Below are 24,539 nucleotides of genomic sequence, written 5' to 3'. Positions count from 1 at the left end.
TTGAAGAATAGATAATTTAGTAAGGGCCAAATACTATATATCCACACAAACCTCTAATATGTAAAATTTTGGATCCATAGTTAAAAAATATATGTAAAAAATTACAAATTCCCAATTTTAGTAGTTGAAATTTTGAATATTTTTTTTTTTTAAATGGCAGATTGGGAAAGTTTATGATCAAATAAACCCAAACTAATTTCATGTACCATTAGTCGTCAAGCCCGAACAAACGAGTGAGCTTTAAAATGTCGACAAAATGGAGTACATAGAAAAAGGTAACTGTGTAGGCCGATCTCACATCATTGCTAGACACATACTCCATTCAAAAGAGTGACAAGGTAAACAAAACAAGAAAAATAATGCGAAATACATGTTATTTTGGAATGGTAGATTTTATCCACACCTCAAAGCAAAACAATCTGATATTAAATAACATTGACAGGTAACAATATCATAGAGAGAAGATGACCAAATGGGCAAGGCAATGGAATGATATCTAGAGAAAGAATGTGACCTGACCCCGAGCTGGGGTCGACTGGAGGACCGGGCAGTCTAACTATAGATAGTCTAACTATAGATGTTCCTGTCTACAACAATATGAAAGCAAAGAGACCTTGCTTTTTTTCATCATATATTAAAGCTAAGATAGACTTTAACTACCTTGTGGGGTGTCTAAGTATTTGGAACGGCTACTGATTTAGAGCGGTCTAGTGTGTCTACCGCTTGCCCTGCCACACAGAAGAGCATTCTTTGGAATGGGAAACTCATCCCTGAGTGAAGTCGATGGCGTATAGACGCGGAGGTAGAATTGTTGTCCGAGATACTGTCTTGCCCAAAACTCCGACCTCACGTTCCACATTCCTACATTATCGAGGGCCACGTAAATTGCAGTCCACGAGAAAGGGTAGACCTGCACCAAACACCATCATCAGCCCATTTAAGCAGAGGATTTGTGGGGAAGAAAGCCAGAAGGGAATCGATACTCGATGCTCACCTGAATTGTGCAACGAGCGATTGCATCTCGGAGATTGTATTGATTTCTGCTAGACTGTGTCCATTGGCCTCCATCCATGCTGAAAATAGAACACTTTCAGAAATTGAGTTTTGAACCATAGACTGACAATCATATAGTAAAAAACACCAGAGTCAGCCATCCTTAGAATGCAAGCTTACCCGACCACAAAGAAAGAGTAGCCATCAATATGCCAACTTTGGACAATGTTCTCATTGTTTTGAAACACAATTTCTACAAATGCTCTATAGTCTGCACCCATCACGGATGTGTCGAGGTAGATTCCTCCACCGGTGGGCCTATCAGAGATGCTTCCGACACGAAAAACCCCACCAATTTTGAAGAAGTCCGCAAGTTTCAGGGGAGTGTCAGCAGGGTTGAAGGATACGCTGTTAACTGCATACCTTTGTTTGCGGTTGACTTGACCAGCAGAACTTGCAAGTATGATGGTTTTGGTTGTGTTTATGAGACCATAGTGATAAGATCCTTGTGGGTTTGGCCTTGGTCCACTGGCTGTAAGATTGGTTCTGCAAAAAAAGAAAAGTCATAATCAAGGCAATACCAATACTTGGAAAACTAAACACTAACCCTTTGGAACGATTCAGTGGGGAATATAATGAAAAAAAGGCCAATATAAGTTAATATGTTAGAACATCAAAATTTCTTCCTACATATGGATTCTAGACATTAGTTTGGTTCACAAAGCTTAAATCCAAAAGCTAAAGCTTCCAAGTTGTTTACCTACAGCCTATTACTACTTGACTCAAGCTGAAAGGATGGTGGATAGAAAGTATCTAACCTAATAGACCGGGCTTGGTTGAGGGACCAGTCGATCTGTATTGTTGGACCACCGGGAGGGGGGCCTTTGACAGGGCCAGCAGAGTTACTGTAATGAAGAATGCCAGTGGTGGAGAGTACCCGATAAGTGAAGCGAGTGGAGACGACAATGTAGTAGTCCTGAGCTGGCTGATCAGCCGTGACGAGCACAGAGTAAGACTGACCAACATGAACATCGAGCGACGAGTAGGTCGTTTGAAGGGTATGTGTTCCTTCCACCTCTACAAGCTTCATTTTATGACCTTGAATTCGGAAGTTGAGGGAATGCTCCAGCCCCACATTTGAAATTCTCAGCCTGTATGTTTTTCCTGCAACAGCATTGACATAAATCATAATCTCGTTTCCATTACACAGTCATTTTCCTTTGAATCAATAATTAAATTAGACAAGCAATGTACCTTGTTCAACGCTAAAAGAGGTATCATTGCCACGGCCATTGATGAGGATTCCATTCGGAAATGGAAGCTTCTTACCACGATCCAGATGAGCCTTCAGGGTCTATTCACCATGCCCAAATTTTAAAGGCCCACATAAGAAAATAGAAGGCAAACGGGAAATGCTATTTAAAAAATAAATGTATAAATAAATAACATTCTACTACGGATACCAAATACTTGAGTTTTTAAGATTCTATTATAAACTTCGATTTGATTTCATCAAATTATTTTTCTGTCTCAAAAAACTTTTTAAGGTTCTATTCTAGTCGGCCAATCTTCAAATATTGTATTACAAAAACCTTTTATTTATAAGGAGTAATTTATCATTAACGTTTTGATAAAAGCTCAAATTCATTGAGCATCCACATTTATATAATTACCCTAAAATTATAAACACTTTCAATTTAAAGGTAATACTAATATAAAATGCAGTTTCGAACACTATGTTATGTATTAGTAAGATATGAAAAATAAATAGAAATTCACTTTTAATTACCATTAAATAATTTATTTTTCTATAAAATTGTTGGCCACTTAATTAAATTCTTCTAGCAGAATTTAAAAATAAAAATTGTGCATCTTAATTTCAATAAAATAAGGGAAATCGAGCCATAATTATTTAAAAAAAAATTGGGTACGCGACCATTCCCAAGTCATTAAACCCCACCGAACAAAAAAGCGAACGATTGATTCGGTCACCAATAATTCAAGTCACGGAGTGGACCCCACCAGCTACCGACGGAAAAAACATTGCGATAATGCGATCCGCAGTCACCGCCCACTCCCCGGTTTCCAACATTTCCTTTCTTCAAATTTTTTTTATTATTTATTCTTTAAAAAAAGAAGTAAAAAAACGCTCGCAGATTTAAACATACCGTGTGATTGGACTTGTACCAGTCGCCGATGAGGACAGTGTAGTCGCCGTCGGGATCGGGGAAGGGGACCGGGATCCGGGGGCGGCTGAGGATTCTGATGCCGCCGAAACCGCCGGCGGCCTTGTGGAAGGCCAAAGAGGGGAAATAGTAAAAGCTGCCGATCTGATCCTTTACTTGCAGAATGTACGTGAAGTTCTTCCCTGGAGGGATTGGGCACGTTGTTCCATAAACACCGTCTTCGTATGAGTTTCTTCTCTGTTGAATTCCGTTCCTGAATTGCACAATTCCAATGTAAGGTGATAAGAATATTCCAACCTAAAAAGAAGACGAAATTAAATATATATATATATATATATATATATATATATATATACTTTGGGTGCAAAATTAGCTGTTTAATTCGTTTTAAACCTCTTTTTATGATTTTGTTTCTTTGCCCGACGATTTCAGATTTGGTAATATTTCAAGTAATAAAATTGTGGTTTAAGTAAAAGAAAATGAGTATTTTGAAAGTTTTGATGAAAAAAGAAAAGGGAACAAAGCAGTCAATTAAAAAGTTTCATTCGAGGAAAGGAAGAAAAAGAAGAGCAGTAGGTGTTGGAAATTAGGTTGGTGGGCCAAATATCTCCTAATCAACCCACTCAACTCTGCTTTCTGGTACATGTATCATAAAAGCACTCAGACCAAAGGGAACCACAAAAAAAAAGAAAATCAAATTATCCAAATAATAAATGTTTCCCCCAGTAACACCTTCTTAATTACTCACACGACTTCCATTAATCATCAGATTCAAGCTTTCTCAGCAAACAAAGTTCATTCTCCATTATTCTGCTCAGAACTTGATCCATAATGGCGGTAACAATGATAACAATTACAAACAGGTCCTTATCAAAACTCAAAACCACTCCAGCTTTAGTCAACAGAACAAAAAACATCAAATCAATCACAAACAAGAACAAACGAGACAGGGCTTATAGAAGCAGTCAACACACAGTTTTTCTGTAACTATCATCACCTTTAACTTTTTGGTCCGTTCATTATTTAACTTGATATTAAAGTAAGAGATCCGTCTGTAGTAACATCACTTAATCTCCCACTAATATTGATTTCTATGACCTTCTAACTTAAATTTTGTAACGATATCAAAACAAACATTAAAGTAAAGCAAGAAAAACACAAGTCAATGGAAGCGTGAAAAGTCAGATCTCTGAAATAAATAAAAAAAAAAAAAAAAAAACTAATTACAAATCCAGAACACGACAAACACGCTCGCACTGAAGTCTAGTACAGTAATGGCAGTATAAGTGGGGCGGTGTCTGTTGGACTTTACTTTTTTTTTTTCTTTTTTCTTTTTTTTCGGGAGGGGGCGGGGGGTTTAATCTGTTGAGATATGATTCAAAGTATTCAAAATCAAGATATGATTTAGAGTAGTTAGATATGATTCAAATATTCAAACTAACAAGATTTTAGGAGATTGTTATTAGATTTGAGTTTATCTAGATTTCTATGATTTACTATTTCTGGTCCACTGTATTAGCTATAAATACGGGAATTGTGTAACCCTCTAAGCATCAAGTCAGTAGACATTAATAAAGCACTGCAGCTTCTATCTATTCTCATCTATTCCTATCTCTTTCACTATCCCTCTTTCCAACAATTTTGGTATCAGAGCCAGGTTCGTTCGACACGAGGGCGAGTGATTATTTTCTTTCACAAAACAAAAATGGCAGTAGCTGGTTTTTCTTCCTCTGCACCGTTGTTACCAATATTTAATGGTGAGAAATACGAGTGGTGGAGCATCAAGATGAAGACCTTGCTCAGATCGCAGGAGCTATGGGACTTGGTGGAGCACGGGTTTGCTGATGTATTAGAACCCACAATAGAAGAAAAGGAGAGACTAAGAGAAACCAAGAAAAACGATGCCAAGGCTCTATTCATTATTCAGCAAGCAGTTCATGAGACTATTTTTTCACGAATTGCAGCAGCAACCACATCAAAGCAGGCATGGTCAATTCTACAGAAGGAGTTTCTAGGAGACTCAAAGGTCATGACAGTGAAATTGCAATCTCTAAGACGTGATTTTGAAACTCTACTCATGACGAATGGCGAATCAATTGCTGATTTTTTGTCAAGATCAATGGCAATAGTCAGTCAGATGCGTACCTATGGAGAGAAAATTTCAAACGAAACAATTGTTGCAAAGGTGTTGAGAAGCTTGACTCCAAAGTTTGACCATGTGGTGGCCGCCATAGAAGAAGCTAAGGATCTATCCATACTCTCCGTTGATGAACTGATGGGCTCGCTTCAGGCTCATGAGGCAAGAATCAATAGAGCATCAGAAAGAAACGAAGAAAAGGCACTACAAGTGAAGGAGACAACCAATAACGAAAGAGAAAATATTCATTTAGCAGGTAGAAGTCGTGGAAGAGGAGGATTTCGCAACTTCCATGGTGGTCGTGATAACAGGTGGAGAAGTGATGGACAGAGACAATTTAATGAACAAAGGAATGTCATACAATGTTACCATTGTAGAAGGTATGGTCACACAAAATCTGATTGTTGGTATAAAAATCAACGAATGAATTTTGCAGCAGAGAATGAAGAAGAAGAAGAAAAGTTGTTTGTGGCGTGCATGGATACTAATCCAGAAAAAGGTAACTTATGGTTTGTTGATAGCGGATGCTCGAACCATATGACAGGCACCAAATCCTTATTCAAAGAGCTTGATGAGACGCAAAAGATTAAGGTGCAACTTGGAAATACAAAAGAGATGCAAGTTGAAGGAAAAGGTACAGTGAAAGTCGAAACCAGTCACGGTAAGATAAAACAATTAGATAATGTTCAATTTGTACCTGATTTAGGGTACAATTTATTGAGTGTTGGACAATTGATGACCAGAGGACACTCAGTTCTATTTGATGATAACACATGTGTCATCACAGATAAGAAATCAGGCCATAAAGTTGAAATTGCCATGACTTCAAATAAGATGTTTCCACTTGATGTTTCTAACATGGAGGATTTTGCTCTTACTGCTAGCATGAAAGATGATTCAACATTATGGCATCTCAGATATGGACATCTTCATATGAACGGCCTGAAAATACTCAGGGATAAAGGTATGGTTTTCGGATTACCAAGAATTGACTCAACTAATTTATGTGAAGGATGCATTTATGGCAAGCATACTAGGAAGTTCTTTCCTGTTGGAAAAGCTAAAAGAGCTTCACATTATCTAGAACTAATTCATGCTGATTTATGTGGGCCAATGCAAACGAAGTCATTGGGTGGAAGTATATACTTTTTACTATTCGTTGATGACTATAGTCGCATGAGCTGGGTTTACTTCCTACAACATAAGTCAGAAACTTTTCAGAAGTTCCAGATTTTTAAAGCTATGGTAGAGAACCAAAGTGGCTGTCACATTAAAGTTCTTCGCACAGACAGAGGTGGCGAGTTCGTATCTAAAGATTTCAATCTCTTTTGTGAAGAAGAGGGCATCCAAAGGGAATTAACAGCTCCCTACACTCCAGAACAGAATGGAATCGCTGAACGAAAAAATCGAACTATTGTGGAGATGGCAAGAAGTATGTTACAAGCAAGGAGACTTCCAAACCAATTTTGGGCCGAAGCCGTAGCAACATCTGTTTATCTATTAAACATCTCACCAACAAAGGCGGTTATGAATCGAACTCCTTATGAAGCATGGCATGGAAGGAAACCATCTGTAAGTCATTTACGAATCTTTGGTTGTGTTGCTTATGCTTTGAAACATCCTCAAACTCGTCAAAAGCTTGATGAAAAATCTGAAAAATGCATTTTCATTGGCTATTGTACTCAATCAAAGGCATATAAACTATACAACCCCGTTAGTGAAAAGATTTTAGTTAGAAGAGATGTAATATTTAATGAAAACGTGAGTTGGGATTGGAGTAAAGAACAGGAGCAGCAAAAGATTACAGTTGAAGTTTCCCCAAATGAAGAGACAAGGGTCAACTCCAGTGCATCTCCCAGTGGATCCACTGCAACACAAAGTGTGTCAAATTCATCATCTTCAGAATCACTTAACAGCAATTCCTCTCTTGAAGAACTTTCAGATGAGACACCTCCAAGGAAGTATAAATCTTTAGCTGACATATATGCATCATGTCAATTTGCTCTTACTGTTTCAGACCCTATGAATTATGAAGAAGCAACTGAAGACGGGAAGAAAGCCATGACAGTAGAGATGCAGTCCTTTAAGAAAGATGAAACATGGGATATGGTTTACCTACCAAACGAAAAGTTTTATGGAGATTTACAAGAAGAGGTTTATGTAAGACCGCCAGAGGGATTCATAAAGGAAGACAAAGAAACAAAGGTATACAAGCTGAGACAGACAATGTACGGGTTAAAGCAGACATACTTACGAAGGTCTTGTCAGAAGAAAAGCTCTGTACTTACATCTGCAACTTTGAATCATGGGGGAGTGTTGAGATATGATTCAAAGTATTCAAAATCAAGATATGATTTAGAGTAGTTAGATATGATTCAAATATTCAAACTAACAAGATTTTAGGAGATTGTTATTAGATTTGAGTTTATCTAGATTTCTATGATTTACTATTTCTGGTCCACTGTATTAGCTATAAATACGGGAATTGTGTAACCCTCTAAGCATCAAGTCAGTAGACATTAATAAAGCACTGCAGCTTCTATCTATTCTCATCTATTCCTATCTCTTTCACTATCCCTCTTTCCAACATAATCCCTTCCTTTTTGCGGACTGAAATTGAACGGAAGAAAAAGAGAGAAGGAAATTACCAGGAAATGAGGAAGGGCTCGTCCAAGCTGTTGAAGACATTGATGATGAGGTTGTCATTGGTGACGCAGTGGATGTCAGGGCCAGGGAATTGGCCATTGATGAGTATTCCCTGGAGAAGAAGAGATGAGAACAAAGAAAACTAAGAAAGAGAAGATGCAAAAATGGTTGAAGGAAGGGAAGGGAAGAATGAAGCGAACCTGCTGGCGAACAGCGAGAGGGTAAATGTTGCCGTAGGAGACATTCCAGGTGAAGAAGCGGTAGGGATTTTCAGCGGAGACGGTGGGGGAGAAGAAGAAGAGGAATGCACAGAGTGCAAAGCAGGGGGAAGTTAGAGGAAGCATTTTGGGATTGGAATATGGAAGAGGGGGAAAGAGATGGAGTTGTTGAAGGTGATGGGGGAGTATTTAAAGTGCCATACAGGAAGAGGAACATGAGTCTTAGCCGCAAAAGAAAGAATAAATGAAACTTTTTCAAAAATAAATAAATTAAGGAGGGAAAATACAAATACAATTAGAGAGAGTGAGAGAGTGAGAGAGCGAGAGAGAAGAAGAAGAAGAAGAGTGTGGAGTGTCGGTGAGGGGTCCCACATATACATTATATAATGAATTTTGCATGTATGTCTCTCACATGGCTTGGTTTTGAAGGCTGAAATAGCATGTGGCGACTGCTGGCTGAATTCCCGATTGAATGACCTCAAACTTTACTTCTCAATCTAATACATCTTTATATCTATATCTCTCCACCATCCCCTTTTTACTCTCATAATTTTAAAACACATTTATTAGGAAAAAGTTTCAACAGATTTATAGGATAGAACTTTTATAGACCAAACTTTAGTCCAATATTAGAAAAATTACGAGATTTCTAAAAACATTTACTTTGATTAAAAGAATAAATTCATTCAATTTAATCCAGAACTTCACAGTAACGAAGTACAATTCTACATTTACAATAGAACAAAACTCAAATAACTTAAGAGTTTTGGGAGGGTATTTGAACCTCCGGACTAATTATAAATTCACATAAAGAAACAAGCCGACGATAAGGGCAAATCGTTGCAGCAATTAGCCAACAAAAAGATTGTTTTCAGCATAAAGAGGCCACCAAAAGCAAAATATAATAGGAAAGGGCCTGTTCTGAGAATTTTTTTTAAAAAAAAAAAAGAAAAAAGAAAAAAGAAAAAAAAAAAAGGGAAACGTCAAATCCATGATTTGAAAACGTTCCGCAAGAGGCGCTAAAACCATGCCCTAATAAGTTCAAATCATCACTGCAAACAACGCCTGACCCACAGACAGCTGCCAACCTCCACTTTTGCTGCATGTGGACTCGACATTATTGAAACCATACCATATAATAACGCAATCGAATAAACCAAAACGCCAAGCCAAGCAACCTGATACCCCTAATCGCGGCAAACTTGCAGACCCTGTAGCATTGCGACAGTGTGTTGAGTTAACGCGCTATTGGATTTTTAAACTAAAGGAGGGCTCCTCCCAAGTTATTTTCAAATCAAATGCTCATTACGTCCATAAATCATTTCAAATCAAGGTTTGGATTCTCTGACAACGACCCTCTTCTCAAGATAAAGAATGGAATAAACAAATGATCGGAAAAAAAAGTTCACCATTGGCTTTCAATTTTGATGCCCAATCCCAGAAATGCCAGCACACTTCACTTGACCAGGCAGGTCAACCATAAAAAAATATAAGCAACTAGTTTGGGATTAGAATCCCCCAAATACTAAGAAGTATGATCAATGCTTTTGATGAGCTCTAGAAAATGAGTACAGAAAAAAGAAGGCCAAGCAAGATCGTTAAATAGCTCTATGGAGTTTAGGGATGAATGTAGTGGTACTTAATCTACACAGTAATGCTCAAAATTCAATCAGCTGTATGGTAAATAAGTTTGTTGAAGTAGCTTCACTCATGACCTTATGATGCCATCCATCACCTTGAGAGGATCATTTGAAAGTATTGTATCCCTCTTATTGGGTACACCCAATGAATTCATACGTGATGCGCCTAAGTTCAATCAATTGATCATGAGAAACCTTTTCGGTGAATTAGTTCATATGTCCTACATCAAAGGGTACTGTCTTCGTACTTCACCGTCCGCGTTCAAAAGTCCTGTAGGGTGCACTATAGGAGGAGGATAATGATGCAGACATCACTAGAACGGTGGCACAAAGCGTACTCTCTCCATCTAACGGCGACATATAAAAGAATCAGAACATCTATTCTACCCTATACATGTTAGTTTTAGGACCGTCCCATGTAAAGATTAATCTCTAAGAACTATCCATCACATGAATATGAAAAGTGGGCCCTTGGACGTTTTTCCTCTGGCTCGTAGGGGGGCACACTAGGTTTTATAAGAAATGCCTTTGAAGACATGGGTCCAAAGTCCAAACAGCTCTTCTATCAGAGCTTACAGTGTTCTTGGGAGAATGGATTCATTTATCCGACATCACAAGAATAGCACAACATAAGCTTTGTAGTATCCTTGTGCCAGAAATTACACAATCAGGAGCTTTAACATTAGTCGACACATATCATAGTTGAAGGTAAAGGAACTAGATGTTTCACGATCCAATCCTGGCAACTATCAGACCTCCAGGATTTCTTCCTGAAAAACGTACAGAGTAATTTTCATCTCTCGATATCTCTATATGAGAAGATCAACGTTATCTCACAGAACCGTAGAAATCATGAATCAGCGTGGAAGAATAATTTCCTACAGGTACTCTGAAAGTTTCCAAAAACGTCCATACTAATTTTAAGTTTTCATCTATGCTTTTTCAGCGTATTTTTACAGAGCTCGAAGCTTTGAGGCATAATCACCCCATTCACCATACCATTTCGATCTACGCCTTGGTGGTAAGAATGATGACACACTATAAATCAGCAGCCCGAAAGGGGCAGAGTCTATGAGAGAGGAACCATCATTAAAACCCTAAATCACTAGGGTTTTGTATTTGCTTGAAACAGTAAATTCAACCATCCAATTCAGAATAACCAAAAATCAACAAAACAAAAAAAAAAAAAAAAATACTTAATCAAAGATTAAATTGACCTCTTTATTACCAAAATAAAAAGAAAGGCGCTACCAAGCATTCTGGAAGGCTTCAAACCGAAACAAGAAAATGCAGGGGAAATTTCAAAATCGAGTGAGTTGAGTACACAAGCATGAAGGAAGTAAAATAACAACCGAGACTACAAACTCACAGATTGAAGACTTAAAGCAGTCAGTCTTCTTGGCTGAAGAGAAGGCGAAGCCTGGATGCGAAGAGGCCAGTGGAGTCAAGGGATGCCTCGTGAAGGAGGCTGCGCTTGATGTTCTTCATACGGTCAATTAGGGTTTCCTGTTCTTGTTTGAGAGCCGTAGTGTCCTCTTGAAGGTCGTGGATACGGTACTTCTGACCCAAGGATCGGACGCTTAGAAGCAAAATACCAGTCATGGCGAAGAACTGAATGAAGCTATCCTTGCGTTTTAGTGCATTCGCGAATAAACTGAGTGGCTTTTTGGGCATTTGAAATTCAGGGGCTGAGCTAGACGGAGATGAAGGCGCCATGGGAAGAAGACTGAACCCGCGAAAAAACCCCCCAAAACGAAGGCAGACGATTAGGCTGAATAATTCTCTCGCGATCGTAGCACCAAATGGTAAAGTACAATCCTCTACGGGTGACAACATTGCTTCGATAATCTTACATCCAATTACAGCGCGCCACGTCTTTCATATAAGAGAACCGGTGCTCTCTCTAATTTTTTTTTTTTTTTTTTAAATCAATATTCCAACTCTTATTTGTTTACTATTTCAAAGAGGAGATGTCTATTTTACGTACAAGATCGAAGTCTACAAGAACCCCCTTCAAATGAGAAGTAAAAGTGCGTATCCATAAATGGGGTTGGAAGAGAAATTATATTCAGTCGTCGGTTTTGTCTCACTTAATATAAATATATTATTTTTTAAAATAATAATTATGGTATTAAAATAGAAAGGAATTGTGAATAATAATATGAAAGAATAAAAATAAAATAAAATAAGTGGAATGGTATTTTACAGCCTGAAGAGTCTAGAATTAAAGCACTATAAAATAAATTATAAGATAAGATGCGTTTAGGAGCATCATCAGTTTATAAAGTGGAGAAAAAAGGAAAAAAAAAATAATAAACTTGAGAGGAGCTAATAATAATAATGATAATAATAATATAATATATATATATATATTAAATCCCCCATTGACAAATCTGCCAGAAATGTATTAATTTTGGTGTTCTGAAGTGCTTTGTAAGCGTCGGTTTATATCACTCGATAACATCTCTAAATATTCCTACAAAAATTGAGAACAAACAAACACCTCAAATTCCAGAAAATGAGAAGTTAAAAAGAAAAATATTAGTTACCTGAGCAAGTGTGTCGTGGCTGCACAACTCATTAGCAATATCTTCACTACTACTCCCAGAAATTTGAGCTGAACTCTGTACCACAGCGCGAAACACATCCATTGGGGAATTGCTAGAAATAACCCTTCGACCAACATCTTGGATGTCAATCTATATTATATATAAAAAGAAAAATGAAGCCAATCATATAAACTGAATTTGAATTACATATGTTATACAAAGAAAAACAGAACTTACGGTTGATTGTTCCAAACGGAGCGCCAAGATTGAAGTGCCAAGGTCGAGAAGAAGTGCTCCAAATTGTTGCATCCTAAGACCTACTTGTACTAACTCTTCTTGTATTTGACCCCTCACTGTGGGGTCAGTGGAAGAGCCTTCTTCCTCGAATCGCTCAGCAATGCGCTGCATGTTTATCCATTATTAAATTAAGAAATTTAGGAAGAAAAAAGAATAAATAGAGTACTTACAGGGAGTGAGGATGTGGCATAATCACCGAGGAGTTGCTGTGCATTTCGCAAGACAACACCCAGAGATTTAGTGGTTTGCAGTTGTTGAGGATTGGTGGGGAGTTCGAACCCTTGTAGACTTCCTAAGTTGTTTGAAAATGAAAGAAAAATGTTAAAGATGGTTGGTTGGTTGGTTGAATTGAATAATAAGGTTTATGCAAAAGAAATCAATCAAATCCAAACAATACCACCATTTTTGGAAATTGCGCGCTCGAAACGGTTCATGAACTCGAGAGTTGTTGGTGAGAGGAGGAGGAGGAGGAGGAGGAGGAAGGAGGAGGAGGAGGAGGAGGAGGAGGAGGAAGGAGGAGGAGGAGGAGGAGGAGGAGGAAAGCGCTAATGAGAGTAGGCGTTCATCCTTTGGGACTTTTTGGGTTCAAGATCACAAAGCATGTATGAATATGTTGTGTCCTTCACGATTTGGGCGTTTCAATAATGGAATTTGGCTCACAATTCATAATGGAATTTGGCTCACAATTCTGTGGTTCATTTCTACATCTCTCTCTCTCTCTCACCTCTGTCTTCCAGTGAATTCTCCGAATAAACAGCTTTCTAATCCTGGCTAACAAAACACACAAAATTAGTCTTTCTTTTTTTTATTTCGATATATTCAGCTCAAAAAACGTATTACTCTCCACGTGTTAATATTTTACGGGACGAATAATTCTACCATAAGCCTCACAACCAATCGCATTCTGCCACGTCTTTAAGTGTACGGAAATGTAGTTTTTGAACCGAATAATAATAATTTATAGAAAGCCTTTCCACCCCGGCCCTTTGAATACGTATTACGACCAACATTGGGAGTTGTTTGTTGACCTTCTTTGTTAAGTTATATTAGACACTCGCGAATTCTTAAATTGATGTTCTCTTTCGTATTAGTTAAAGAAATGATTATTTCTCTAAATAATTGTTTTAAGAAAAATTAAATTGTTTTTAATGTACTAAATAGTTTTCAATTTTGGTTCAAACTCCCCAAAGAACAAAAGTTAATTTTGTAGCTTTGATTTATTAATCTTATACTAAACATCCAAACTCTATTCTTATTATTATTATTATTTTTCTAATCTTTATTATTATTTTTCTAATCTATAGTATATGTTTTGACTAATTGAGTTATTATGTTTTGTTGACAATAATTGAATTTAGGTAGGTTGATTGTTGTAGAACACATTCGCTTATATTGATTTTATACATATTACTCAATTGGATTGGTTAATCCTGAGATAATCAGTTGGAGTAATTTAAAAAACAAACTCAATATGCACAATTCATTGAACTGTAACCATGATGTTCGAGGTAAAACAAAGGAAAGTTACCTGAATTATGAAGAATAAGTTTGTTTGGTCCAAGTATAAATGTGTTCTTTTAGTCCCTAGGAGGAACCGGCTGTTTTCGTTCTTTTTTGAGTTTGAACATGAATTGGTGAATTTAGCCGTGACTTAGATTCGAAACCGCTATTACCCACGAAGTTTAAGGCTAACGGGGTCAATGGAAACTGATGGTCGGGGTAAAACCTTTAAAACAAAATCGCGCAAACAAAAATCCACATCAACTGAGGAGGTCATTCAACAGGCCCCCGGGATTTCAGTGCATTCAAGAAAAAGAGGAATCGATGAACCAGAACATAAGGAAGTTTTGTAGCACCAATAAAACAATATGAAATTTCATAATGATCTTAAAAGGGTTTCGTAAATATGTCGTCATATAAACACAAAAAAGAAAAGGAAAAAAAGAAAAAGAAAAAAGAAAAAAAAGAGAGTATTTTACAGGCTAGAAATCCTACAAGGAAAGCCAAAGCATGATAAAAAGAGGTGGTAAACACATAAGTTACTTTGGGGCATCATCATCTGTCTAATAGAGAATAATAACGTACATGGAAAAAAGATAAAGAAAAGGCCGGAGAAGCATTTTATACCAGAAATAACTTGAGAAAGCCAATGTCACACTTCCAGTCCACCCCATGAGAATCTATAAATAATTCCTTTCCAAATATCTATTATTTTTCCTGGTCTGAATTGCCTTGTAACCGTCGGTTTACATCACTTGATAACATCTCCACATATTCCTACAGAAATTCACAAGGGATCCTATGAGAACTCAATGTACAGTTTCTTCAATTCAACAGCAATCATCAAATTTAATGGGAATACAACAAGAACAAATGCCATGTAAGAATACTATTATTATTAACCTTAGCAAGTGTCTCATCGCTGCACAACTCATTTGCAATATCCTCACTACTACTGCCAGAAAGTCGAGCTGAACTCTCAACGACAGCGCGGAAGACATCTCTTGGCGAATTGGTAGATATGATCCTTCGAGCAAGATCTTGGGCATCAATCTTAAAAACAGGAAATAATTAGTTAAAGCGATCATTTTTATCCTACTTATTGGGTTAATGTTATTCTCTACCAGCAAAAACAACACTTCAATAGATCACAGAATTTCGATCAGATCTTATAAAAATAAGATGAAGTATAGGCTACATGAAAATCGCATCATTAAGTAAAATAATCATACAGTTATAGCATAACAATAAAATAAACATGTTCGACGAACCTGAGAATTTTGGCCATTAGATGTTTCCACTCCACTACCAGACCTCTCACTATGAGGCATTTGCTCGCTTTCCAGGTTTGACAAAGGTGGTTGCCTTGGCGATCGTTGCATGTTTGAGGAAGATGGTTGCCTTGGCGATCCTCCAAGCACTTGAGAGACAATAGGCATCATCTGTTGGAACATCCTTGACAAATCGATACCACCGCCTTGGCCTCTTCCCGACCCAGCAAACATTTGCTCAAAATCTTGAGGGTCAACCTGCTGGGCAATTTGATTGACTGTGTTTCTCATTTGAGGGCTTTGCGTGATCTGTTGCAACATGTTCCTCAAGACATCAGGAGAACCAGCGCCAGTTTGCTCTGAAAGCCCTGTCAATAGTCCATTTAAAGCAGGACTCTGCAAAACTTGAGACATACTGCTTCCTAGATCAATTTGGCTGTTAGAACCTGGCCCATGCAAGGATCTGCTATGAACAGTTGGGCTAGCGGTCTGTTGTAGGCTTGAGGGATCATAAGCATTGGACCTATTCATAGAAGCACTAGAGGCAAGAGATTGTAAAAACTGCTGGCCTGTATGACCCTGGCTGTGGCTGGTTCCACTGCTAACCCCTTTAGCCTGTGAACTTTGCTGCTTGCCTCTCCTCTAAAGAACCAATACCAAAAGGAGGAAATAATTAAGAAAGAAGAACAAATGAAGAAGAAGTAAGAGAATCAAAGAGAATTTTGAATTAAACTACCATATAACAAGATTTTATCCACGGTAGATATGAAAATCTCATCTCAATATATTCGATGCACTATAATGCTTCTACGATGAGCATCATCAACACCAACCATAAAAGGATAGAGCACAATAGTGTTCTCCTATGAACTAAAACAATTGAAGCGCAAGCCCAAGTGCACCCCATTACCAATAGGCAAAACGTGTATAGTTCAACAATAGGCCACCGAACAGAAACCTAATAGTTACAACCAACATGAAAGAATATCGAAATTGAAAAACTAAATAGCTTCATCTTACCGGTCGTTCCAAACCCCCCAGTCCAAGTCCAAGTGGAACAGCTTGAGAAGACCCAGTTCCCGTGCTCTTCTCACAAGATGCCTGACTCTGAAAATTTTCTTCATTTCTTCCAACAAATTCAGAGCCCTTACTACCAGAGCATGTTGGTAAATCAGGTGTGCTTATAGACCTTCCTGTATCTCGATAAATATTGTCTGTGACGATCTGTGGTTGGTTAAAATTAGATTTAGCATTTAATCCAATATGAGAACAATCCATATAAAACCAAATATGTACCTTGTCATTTCCAGTTTCTGAATCACGCCCAGGTAATGACTCGCTCGACTCTCCACCCATGTCCCTTTTAGTATCACTTTGCTGTTCACTCCCTTGTCCAGAACCAATAGAAGAATTCTGAACTGCCGTTCGCACTTGATCTGAATACAAGATGTTCAATATAAGTGAAATGCAATGTACCCCGGTGATCAAACAAGTAGTCCACCTGATTTAGAAGGGCTACCACTTCCGACACTACCGACTAAATCTCTAATTCATGAATTTACATCAGCAATAATGAAGGATAACAAAACAGAGTCAAGAGAAGGCTGGGAAGAAGAAACACCTTCGCCAGGTTGCACAGCAGCAGAAATCGAAACACCCAGCGGATGTGGAATGTTGACAACAGGAGGTGCCTGGGCTACACCTGAATCCGTGGATCCACTGACCACATTCTGACTATCTGCAGGTGCTCCCTCCCCATTATTTGACCTGGTACCAACTGCAGAAAGATTGGCAGAACTTAGGAAAGCACATTGCATTACATGAAAATAACACAGCATCAAAACACTATCATCCTCACCAGCATGTATGTGAATGTTGATGTGTCTAGGGGCAGTTCCAATACCTACTGCACCAACAACTGGGTTTGATGGTAGTACAGCACCACCAAGGAGGGGATTAGTTTGAAGGGGGAAAGGCTGCAAAAGGAGAAAATGTGATGATTTGCAAGAAGCAATACTCACAAAGGCATATAACCTGATAGTGTGAAAAAGTGGGATAACCAAACAATATCTATTAGAAAACATTAGAAAAAGGGAACATGCTTGAAAACACTTTTGGACTGCTAAGCCCTCACTTGAATTTTTAAATCTATAAGCATGTCATTATTAATATTTAGCAAATTGTTTAAATATTATAAGTGCAATTCTCTTATCATTAATTCTAATTATTTAAATTATGATCGGTTAGTGAGAACGGCACTTGCTAACTAAAGGAGTTATTATTCATGATTCATATATTTACATAAATGAAAAATTTAGATATAAATAAATATGTCATGCCTTAAAATTTATATTTTCATGCGATAAATTTATTTTACCTCTTTTTGACTTTTTTTGGTTATAGATAAGACTATGGTATGAAAATTTTGAAGTATTATTAAATAAAAGGTAATATAAATTTTTTTTAAAAAGTAAATGCTATATAATCAAACTTTAAAATAAACCTAATATTTTGATGCATAATTAAAATTAAAATTAAGATTAATAAAATAATTTTTGAAAATGAAAGTATAAGAATCTATAAGGCTAGAATGAATATCAAAAGCTATAATAATATTTTGTTCTCTTGAAAATGGAAGTATAAGAAAAATGTTGCCTATATTTCCTAGAAATTAATTCTAAAAAAATTATGATTTCATATTTACTTGTAATAAAAAATAAAATTTAGAGGGTGTTGGAATCTAAAAGGTTCTGGTAATCAATTTTCCTTCTACTATTTTTGTACAACTTTGCCTTCTTTTGGTTTATCTCTAAGTCTTTTCTCACATAACACAATGGTCTAACTAAATATCTAACCTTATGGGAATTGCAAAATTGTGTTATTTGTAATCAAATGCCATTAAATCTTAAAAAGCGGTTCGATATTAAACACCAATAAAACTTCTATACACAGTTGATATGGTTATTAGCTTATTTGAAAAGTTTATATAGAGTCCCTTACACGTGCATTAGTCTCTAATTTCATATTTTAAGAATGACATTGATTTAAACAAAATGATTTTCTTTGAACGAAATTCATTTTCTTTTAACAACATTTTGTAAATAAACAAACTAAAATATAATAAATAAAAAAAATTATTGTGTTTGATTGTGTTTAAAACGATGGTAAAAAACAAGGTGCGAATATGTATTGATTGTGTTTTCAACAAATCTACCAAACACATAATAATCCAGGACGGCACACAAAAGCAAAATAATCTGTAATGTAAATTTGTAAAGCAAAAGCACTTGGTACACTGCTGGCACCCCAAATATATTTTGCAACGAAGAAAAAAAAAACTATACCAGACAAGTCAGAGAAAGAAAAGAAATTAATTAGAAAAAAAGTCAGCTTACCTGAACCATTAAGGGATTTGGCCCCGTAGGAGAGATATACACTGCTGGGCCAGTGTTAACAACCGACTCAGCCTGTAAAAGCAAAAATAAATATTAATACATTTTCAAATCACAATTGTGAATTAGAAAAAAAGTCAGCTAACCTGAACCATTAAGGGATTTTTTTTTTGAGAAAATCAGTTTCACACAAATTCGACTTACTGTATAAACCAGGGTAAAAAACAACTTACAGATGATTGTCCCATACGGAGTGTCAAGATGGTACGGCCCAGTTCCAAAAGAAGTGCACCAAATTGTTGCATCCGAAGTCCTACTTGTACCGACTCTTCCTGAATTTGACCCCTCACAATGGGATCAGTGGAAGAGCTATCTTGCTCCAAACGCTCCGCAATACGCTAAATATTTTTCACAAATGCATAGAGAATAAGATTCATGAGATGATTAAAAGCATAGTTCAGCTGGTTGTACTGTAAAATGCATAGAGAATAAGATAAGTAATGGAAGGGAATGCAAAATTTACCCATCCCATATTCAAGCATTCAGAGCCATATAACTGGGCATTTGTCATGCAATTCATTTTAGTCCCAGGGATGGGAAGTCTCAGAAACTCCAGAGGACAACGAATATTCAAATCTTTTCATAAATTTTTGTTATTATAAAATGCATATAGCTACTGCTTATAACTAAACGGTTCTTATTTTAAAATTTTAAAATTAAAAAATAAAAATAAATAAATAAGAAGAACCCACGAGCACTCATCAAAAGATGAAAGCTCCATTTTCACCCTAAACAGAATGAACCAAGAACATGGTGAGAAAATTGATAGAGATCCAAAACCACAGGCAATGCTATTCTTATTCTTATGTTTTAACAGAACATATATCCCAGACTCAATCGATAGATTTTGTACCATCTTTTGTTCATCTGGACTTGCAATGAAGTTCTTGTACCACAATTGAGAACTATTTAGTCTTGACTTACTAACATTCAAGCATTCTTTGTTAGGTTTCAGTTACTAATTAAAAAGAAGTTAAAATACATTTTTGGTCCTTGTACTTTCAATAAGTCTTGAGTTTAGTCCTTCAAAGTTAACTTTTATGGAAATTGGTTAAACAAGAATAAGAATTTTCATGCAAGAACATACATAATGTGAATATATTTTCAAAGTTTACAAAAGGAATGCTAATTCAGACTATTTAAGAAAAAAAAAAAAAAAAAAAAAACCAATGGGACTAAACTAAAGATTTATAGAATGCATAAGGACTAAAATGGAACAAAACCCAAAATACAAAGACCAAAAAGATATTTGAACTTTCAAGAAAAGATATAAAAGGTACTATTGATATACATTGGAGACATACGAAATAAAGAATTGGAGTTGATGCTTCCAAAAATCTACAAATCTTTGTAATAGAAAAATTATTGGCCTAACTTGCATTCCAAAAATCGAGCACCCTTTTAATCATCTTGTGGACAACATTACCCACTTATATTGTAAATTAATACCTATTTTTCATTCTTATATTGTTGAATCTAATTGTCTGATAGGAGAAGTCTTAGGGAAACTCCTTTGGATACAGCATTTCTTCCCTCTTTTGTAATTGATGTAAGTAATTTCACATATCAATGAAATCGTTTCTTTTCTTTTAAATGACCTTTAACTTGCATGGCTAGGTTCATCTAACACTAAATACATAATATGTTATAACAAGAGATCAAAACAAGCAAGGCTACAACTGACAAGTCATTGTCAACATGTTCACATCCTCAACTTGCAGCAATTGTCAATTTCAAGAAATGTAACCAGATATAATACTATGTAACCAAATATAATACTTACGGATAGTGAAGATATGGCATAATCACTTAGAAGCCGTTGAGCATGACGCAAGACAATGCTCAACGATTCAGTGGTTGGTAAACCTTGTGGATTGGTAGGCAGTGCCACCCTGGTTAGATCTCCTACGTTATTGTAAATGTAAAAAAAAAAAAAAAAACATTGTAATTAATCCAAAAAAAAAAAAATAGTATGAAAAAAGCCGTTCAAAAGAAGCATTTATTTTAAGCATCAAATCAATGATATTGTGGTTTAGTGCTTACCACCATTCTGAGATATTGCAAGCTCCATACGGTTCATGAACTCGGAAAGTGTTGTCATAGCGTCAGGAATGGGCTAAGTAGAAGAGTAAACAAATTAGTCAATAGATGACCCAAGAGACCAACCCTATCAAGCAAGATAAATCACAACTTGGCAATGTACAGAAAAAAGGTAAACTACCGCATGAATGGAAGGAACTGATACGGCTGCACTGGCAAGTGGAATTTGAATCACGTGAGGAAAGCTTTGTGATGGCTGGCTGGGAAATGCCTGTCCAGTTTGAGCTTGACTCGTTGCCTGTCCTCCAGCCTCATTGTTAGCTCTAAATGTTTCATTTCCTTGACTTGCTGTGCCACGATTGTTAGGCTGTAAGGGCATAACCATATCAACCATATTTTACACGATATCCAGAAACAGTAAATATAGAGGTCAGAGGAATCTGATATCCACGTCAACAAAAAAAATGCTGTTTAAAGCTACTGAAATCATGCAATTGAGAGAACTACGAACATAAGAGGCAATAATTAATTGGGTGACAGACAACGCAGAATACAGCATCAAAACATGTTCAGCTTCAACTACAATGTGGCACAAGAAGAAGAAGTTCTTAAATTTATGTCTTCAAAAACACACATACGAAGAATAAACTCATCTCATTTCTTAAATCAAAACACCTGTACAAAATATCTTATAAATTATATAACGTTGTGAAAGTGAATCAAATATAGTTTTCACTAGATTCATTTGATAACTAGAATCCAAATTGCATACCAAGCAGGACCTAATATATCCCGAACTTCCCAAATTTGTTGATTTTTCATGGAACATACACCATTTTTCATTTAAAGATAAAGAACTCCTCACTTACCAATGTAGACTGCATACCAGGTGGGATGTTTGCATTTTGGCTGCTTAGTCCAATAGAATTCAGAACGGCCCCAATAACCTAGAAAAGGGGAGGAACAAGGAAAAAATTGTTTCATTCGCTAGGCAATACGAAATTCACCAATGTCCATCATATAACTTGGGACAGGAATTATATTATATAAGATGAGAGTCCATTATAAGCACATTAATAATAATAAAGAACAAATAAATTGAAAGAAACAAAGGAAAAAAGAACACTAAGGTGTATACCCGAGAAAGATCAGGAACAATGCCTTCACCTTGATCCCCAACATTAAATGTTCCTAAAACAACACTATGTGCAATTTGTCGATTTCGAGGGGCACCAACTCCAGCTTCGTTACCAGTTGAAGAAGGTACTAAGAAGCAAATAAAAGAAAACTTAAGAAAATGAACAATATCCCACATGTTTATAAATTCTCAAACCTAGTACAGTACTCTGTTTGGCATACCATTTGCAGGTCTTTCGCCAGAGCTAGTATCTGATGCTGCATGTTGCTGTGTTGGTTGCCTTTCAACTAAATGCAATGTATGTCCATTTTCCAAATCTTAAAGCATTAAGAAACTACAGTCCAGACTCCAAATCCATAAACAAGTGCACTCAATTGCACGAAAAGAAGCATCAAACAGCAAAACTAAGCAATAAATTATCCAAGGCTACAAACCTGAAAAGACTTGTCAATAAGAAAACTAGAACATGCATACTAAGTATTACGGCTGTTATACGCACTAACTAAATAAAATAAGAATCACAAGCTCTCGTCAAATGAAAACAGTTACAACATGTCATACTTTCATCTAATATTACTTAAATAAAGAAGAAACTCCCATCCGCAACATCAACCCTTATGCTATTAAACTTTCAAGACCACCATATTATATAAATATCTTATCTTGACCACCAACAAGCAGATCAACCATTACCATATAAAAGACTATTACCCAATAAATTTGAGATTGAATACGCAGATTAGGAAGCAAGCACCCCCTACATGAAAAATGTGGTAAAATGGTTTGCAACTAAAAAACGAGGATTTGTTGTAGAAAAAGAAAAAGAAAAAGAGAAAATACAACAATTATTAAAGAGAAATATACATTAAATGCAGACAGTGGAAGGATACAATACTCAGAAAGAGAATGTTCATCCTTTAAAACCTTTCCCCTGAATATCAAACGTTGCTGATTCACTGGGATTCCTATTTCATTTGCGATTTTCTCCTTGAATAATTGAACTGGCATCTAATACATTGACAGGCAAAAAGAGCACGTAAGGAATGTGCATGAAGAGGAAGCAGACTAGTATTAAGAAAAGGGAAAGGCTATGAGTTCACTTTTCTGGTACGTTTTTTGTATCTCACAATGAAGTTTGTTCTTTTAATCATTTTACCCTCTTCAAGAATAATGAGTAACCCAGGTAAAAAGCATATAGTCACGGCTAAGAAAAGTTATTTTGAAAATGGAATAATTTCATTGATAAATTTACTTCTTTTGTTAATACATTCAGGATTCTTATAAAATAAAATTTCAAAGCAATAACAAAGTAATTTTCTTTCTAGAAAAAAAAATTGAATTCTTACATCTTTATTCACTTGAAAACTGTAGATATGTGAATCTAAAGTCTTGATTTTCAGCTCAATAACCGAAGTCGCAGTCTCCCCGGAAATACTGCTGGTGCTAGAACCTTCATTTGAATGGTCCGCCATGCTATTCAGCTGCAGCTACCGTCTAAACAACCAGGCGCAGAAACTAAATCCCAATCCATGAATGAAGATCATAATAGAGATATAAGACAACAACTAGCAAGTCAAAGCAGATACATTTATTGTGGGGAGGCTGGTTGAAGCGGAGAGGCCGCACTAGACGCGGGTAGCACAAATCTGGTTAAAATGACAAGGTTTTGCAAGAAAAGAAGACTGGGCGGTCATCAAGATTCGATAATAAACCTATTCAAATTTCGTATTAGCGAAGCAATAATGTGAGAGACATCTGTTCGCGCCAACAGAAAATGTGCAACATCAAAATATGAAGATCTAAAGCAACACACTCAATCTACGCAAACAGCTAGCCAAATTAAATAGTATGACCACAGTTCTTGGGGAAGAAGTTGTAGTATCCATTCAAATTCCATTGAAAATTATGGTTGAATAATTGCAACAGTTAGGAAAGACGAGAGAAAACAAGAAGAATCATCCAGGGAAACATAGAAGGCAGAAGAAGGTGGAGATCCAATTACGACGGAAAGAATCATCCAGACAACGAAAGGAAAACTCGACGATCCCGATGAAACTGAATTCAATAAACGGAAATACATAATCCACCAAGGGATTCCGGAAGCTACAACGAAAAACGTACCTCTTCAGACGAAAAAAATAGTACAAGCAACGGAAAAAAGAACCGGCACCGACGGAAATGAATGTCGACGAGAATCACAATACACCACCGGCGAAATCTTTTATAGTCGGAGCTCGATTCAATCCAATCACAGGACAGCAATTTTCCGAAGGAGACGAAGGGGCGGGGCAGAACAGCGGAGGTGTTATATGAAGGTGGCTTCCAGAAAGATCTAGACCTTCCCGACGGCAAGTGGCCTATCTCTAAAGAACGGAAAAGGGAAAGTGGACCCGGGAACTGAGAGAAGAAGAGCGCCAAAACGGTGCGATTTGCGGTAAATTGCTTTTTCTCGGCGGGCTCTATTTGGTAATG

General features: G+C 36.7%; 4 protein-coding genes across 5 annotated transcripts; all 4 read right to left on the bottom strand.

Annotated features, from left to right (window-relative positions):
• Positions 1-357: 357 nt before the first annotated feature.
• LOC111796957 (L-ascorbate oxidase homolog) lies at positions 358-8,434 on the bottom strand. Its single transcript, XM_023679782.2, has 8 exons — positions 8,163-8,434; positions 7,965-8,074; positions 3,162-3,432; positions 2,248-2,347; positions 1,812-2,157; positions 1,174-1,539; positions 995-1,073; positions 358-910 (listed from the first exon to the last, which is right to left on the bottom strand). Exons 1-8 carry the CDS (start codon positions 8,304-8,306, stop codon positions 698-700), a joined length of 1,629 nt encoding a protein of 542 aa, XP_023535550.1. The 5' UTR covers positions 8,307-8,434; the 3' UTR covers positions 358-697.
• A 695-nt stretch (positions 8,435-9,129) lies between these two features.
• LOC111796960 (uncharacterized) lies at positions 9,130-11,621 on the bottom strand. Its single transcript, XM_087125074.1, has 2 exons — positions 11,190-11,621; positions 9,130-9,391 (listed from the first exon to the last, which is right to left on the bottom strand). The coding sequence occupies exon 1, from the start codon at positions 11,534-11,536 to the stop codon at positions 11,210-11,212; it is 327 nt and encodes a 108-aa protein (XP_086981200.1). The 5' UTR covers positions 11,537-11,621; the 3' UTR covers positions 9,130-9,391; positions 11,190-11,209.
• Positions 11,622-12,100: 479 nt separating this feature from the next.
• Positions 12,101-13,428, bottom strand: LOC111796959 (uncharacterized). 2 transcript variants are annotated; one of them, XM_023679786.2, is made up of 5 exons: positions 13,067-13,428; positions 12,837-12,958; positions 12,607-12,771; positions 12,370-12,519; positions 12,101-12,296 (listed from the first exon to the last, which is right to left on the bottom strand). In XM_023679786.2, exons 1-5 carry the CDS (start codon positions 13,098-13,100, stop codon positions 12,228-12,230), a joined length of 540 nt encoding a protein of 179 aa, XP_023535554.2. In that variant the 5' UTR covers positions 13,101-13,428; the 3' UTR covers positions 12,101-12,227. The 2 variants fall into 2 exon arrangements, with proteins under 2 accessions (XP_023535554.2, XP_023535553.2); XM_023679785.2 differs by having other exon boundaries at positions 12,103-12,296; positions 13,064-13,428.
• A 1,097-nt stretch (positions 13,429-14,525) lies between these two features.
• LOC111796954 (uncharacterized) lies at positions 14,526-24,536 on the bottom strand. Its single transcript, XM_023679778.2, has 18 exons — positions 24,189-24,536; positions 23,414-23,561; positions 22,958-23,075; positions 22,289-22,384; positions 22,068-22,195; positions 21,799-21,876; positions 21,111-21,296; positions 20,933-21,005; positions 20,673-20,794; positions 19,063-19,227; positions 18,833-18,904; positions 17,296-17,413; positions 17,059-17,214; positions 16,734-16,873; positions 16,458-16,661; positions 15,438-16,079; positions 15,070-15,219; positions 14,526-14,943 (listed from the first exon to the last, which is right to left on the bottom strand). The coding sequence occupies exons 2-18, from the start codon at positions 23,537-23,539 to the stop codon at positions 14,875-14,877; spliced, it is 2,643 nt and encodes an 880-aa protein (XP_023535546.2). The 5' UTR covers positions 23,540-23,561; positions 24,189-24,536; the 3' UTR covers positions 14,526-14,874.
• Between the last annotated feature and the right edge of the window lie 3 nt (positions 24,537-24,539).

This window comes from Cucurbita pepo, chromosome 6 (genome assembly GCF_057944985.1).
Source record: "Cucurbita pepo subsp. pepo isolate OVF chromosome 6, ASM5794498v1, whole genome shotgun sequence".
Taxonomy (NCBI): domain Eukaryota; kingdom Viridiplantae; phylum Streptophyta; class Magnoliopsida; order Cucurbitales; family Cucurbitaceae; genus Cucurbita; species Cucurbita pepo.
This window is presented reverse-complemented; position numbering and strand designations above follow the sequence as displayed.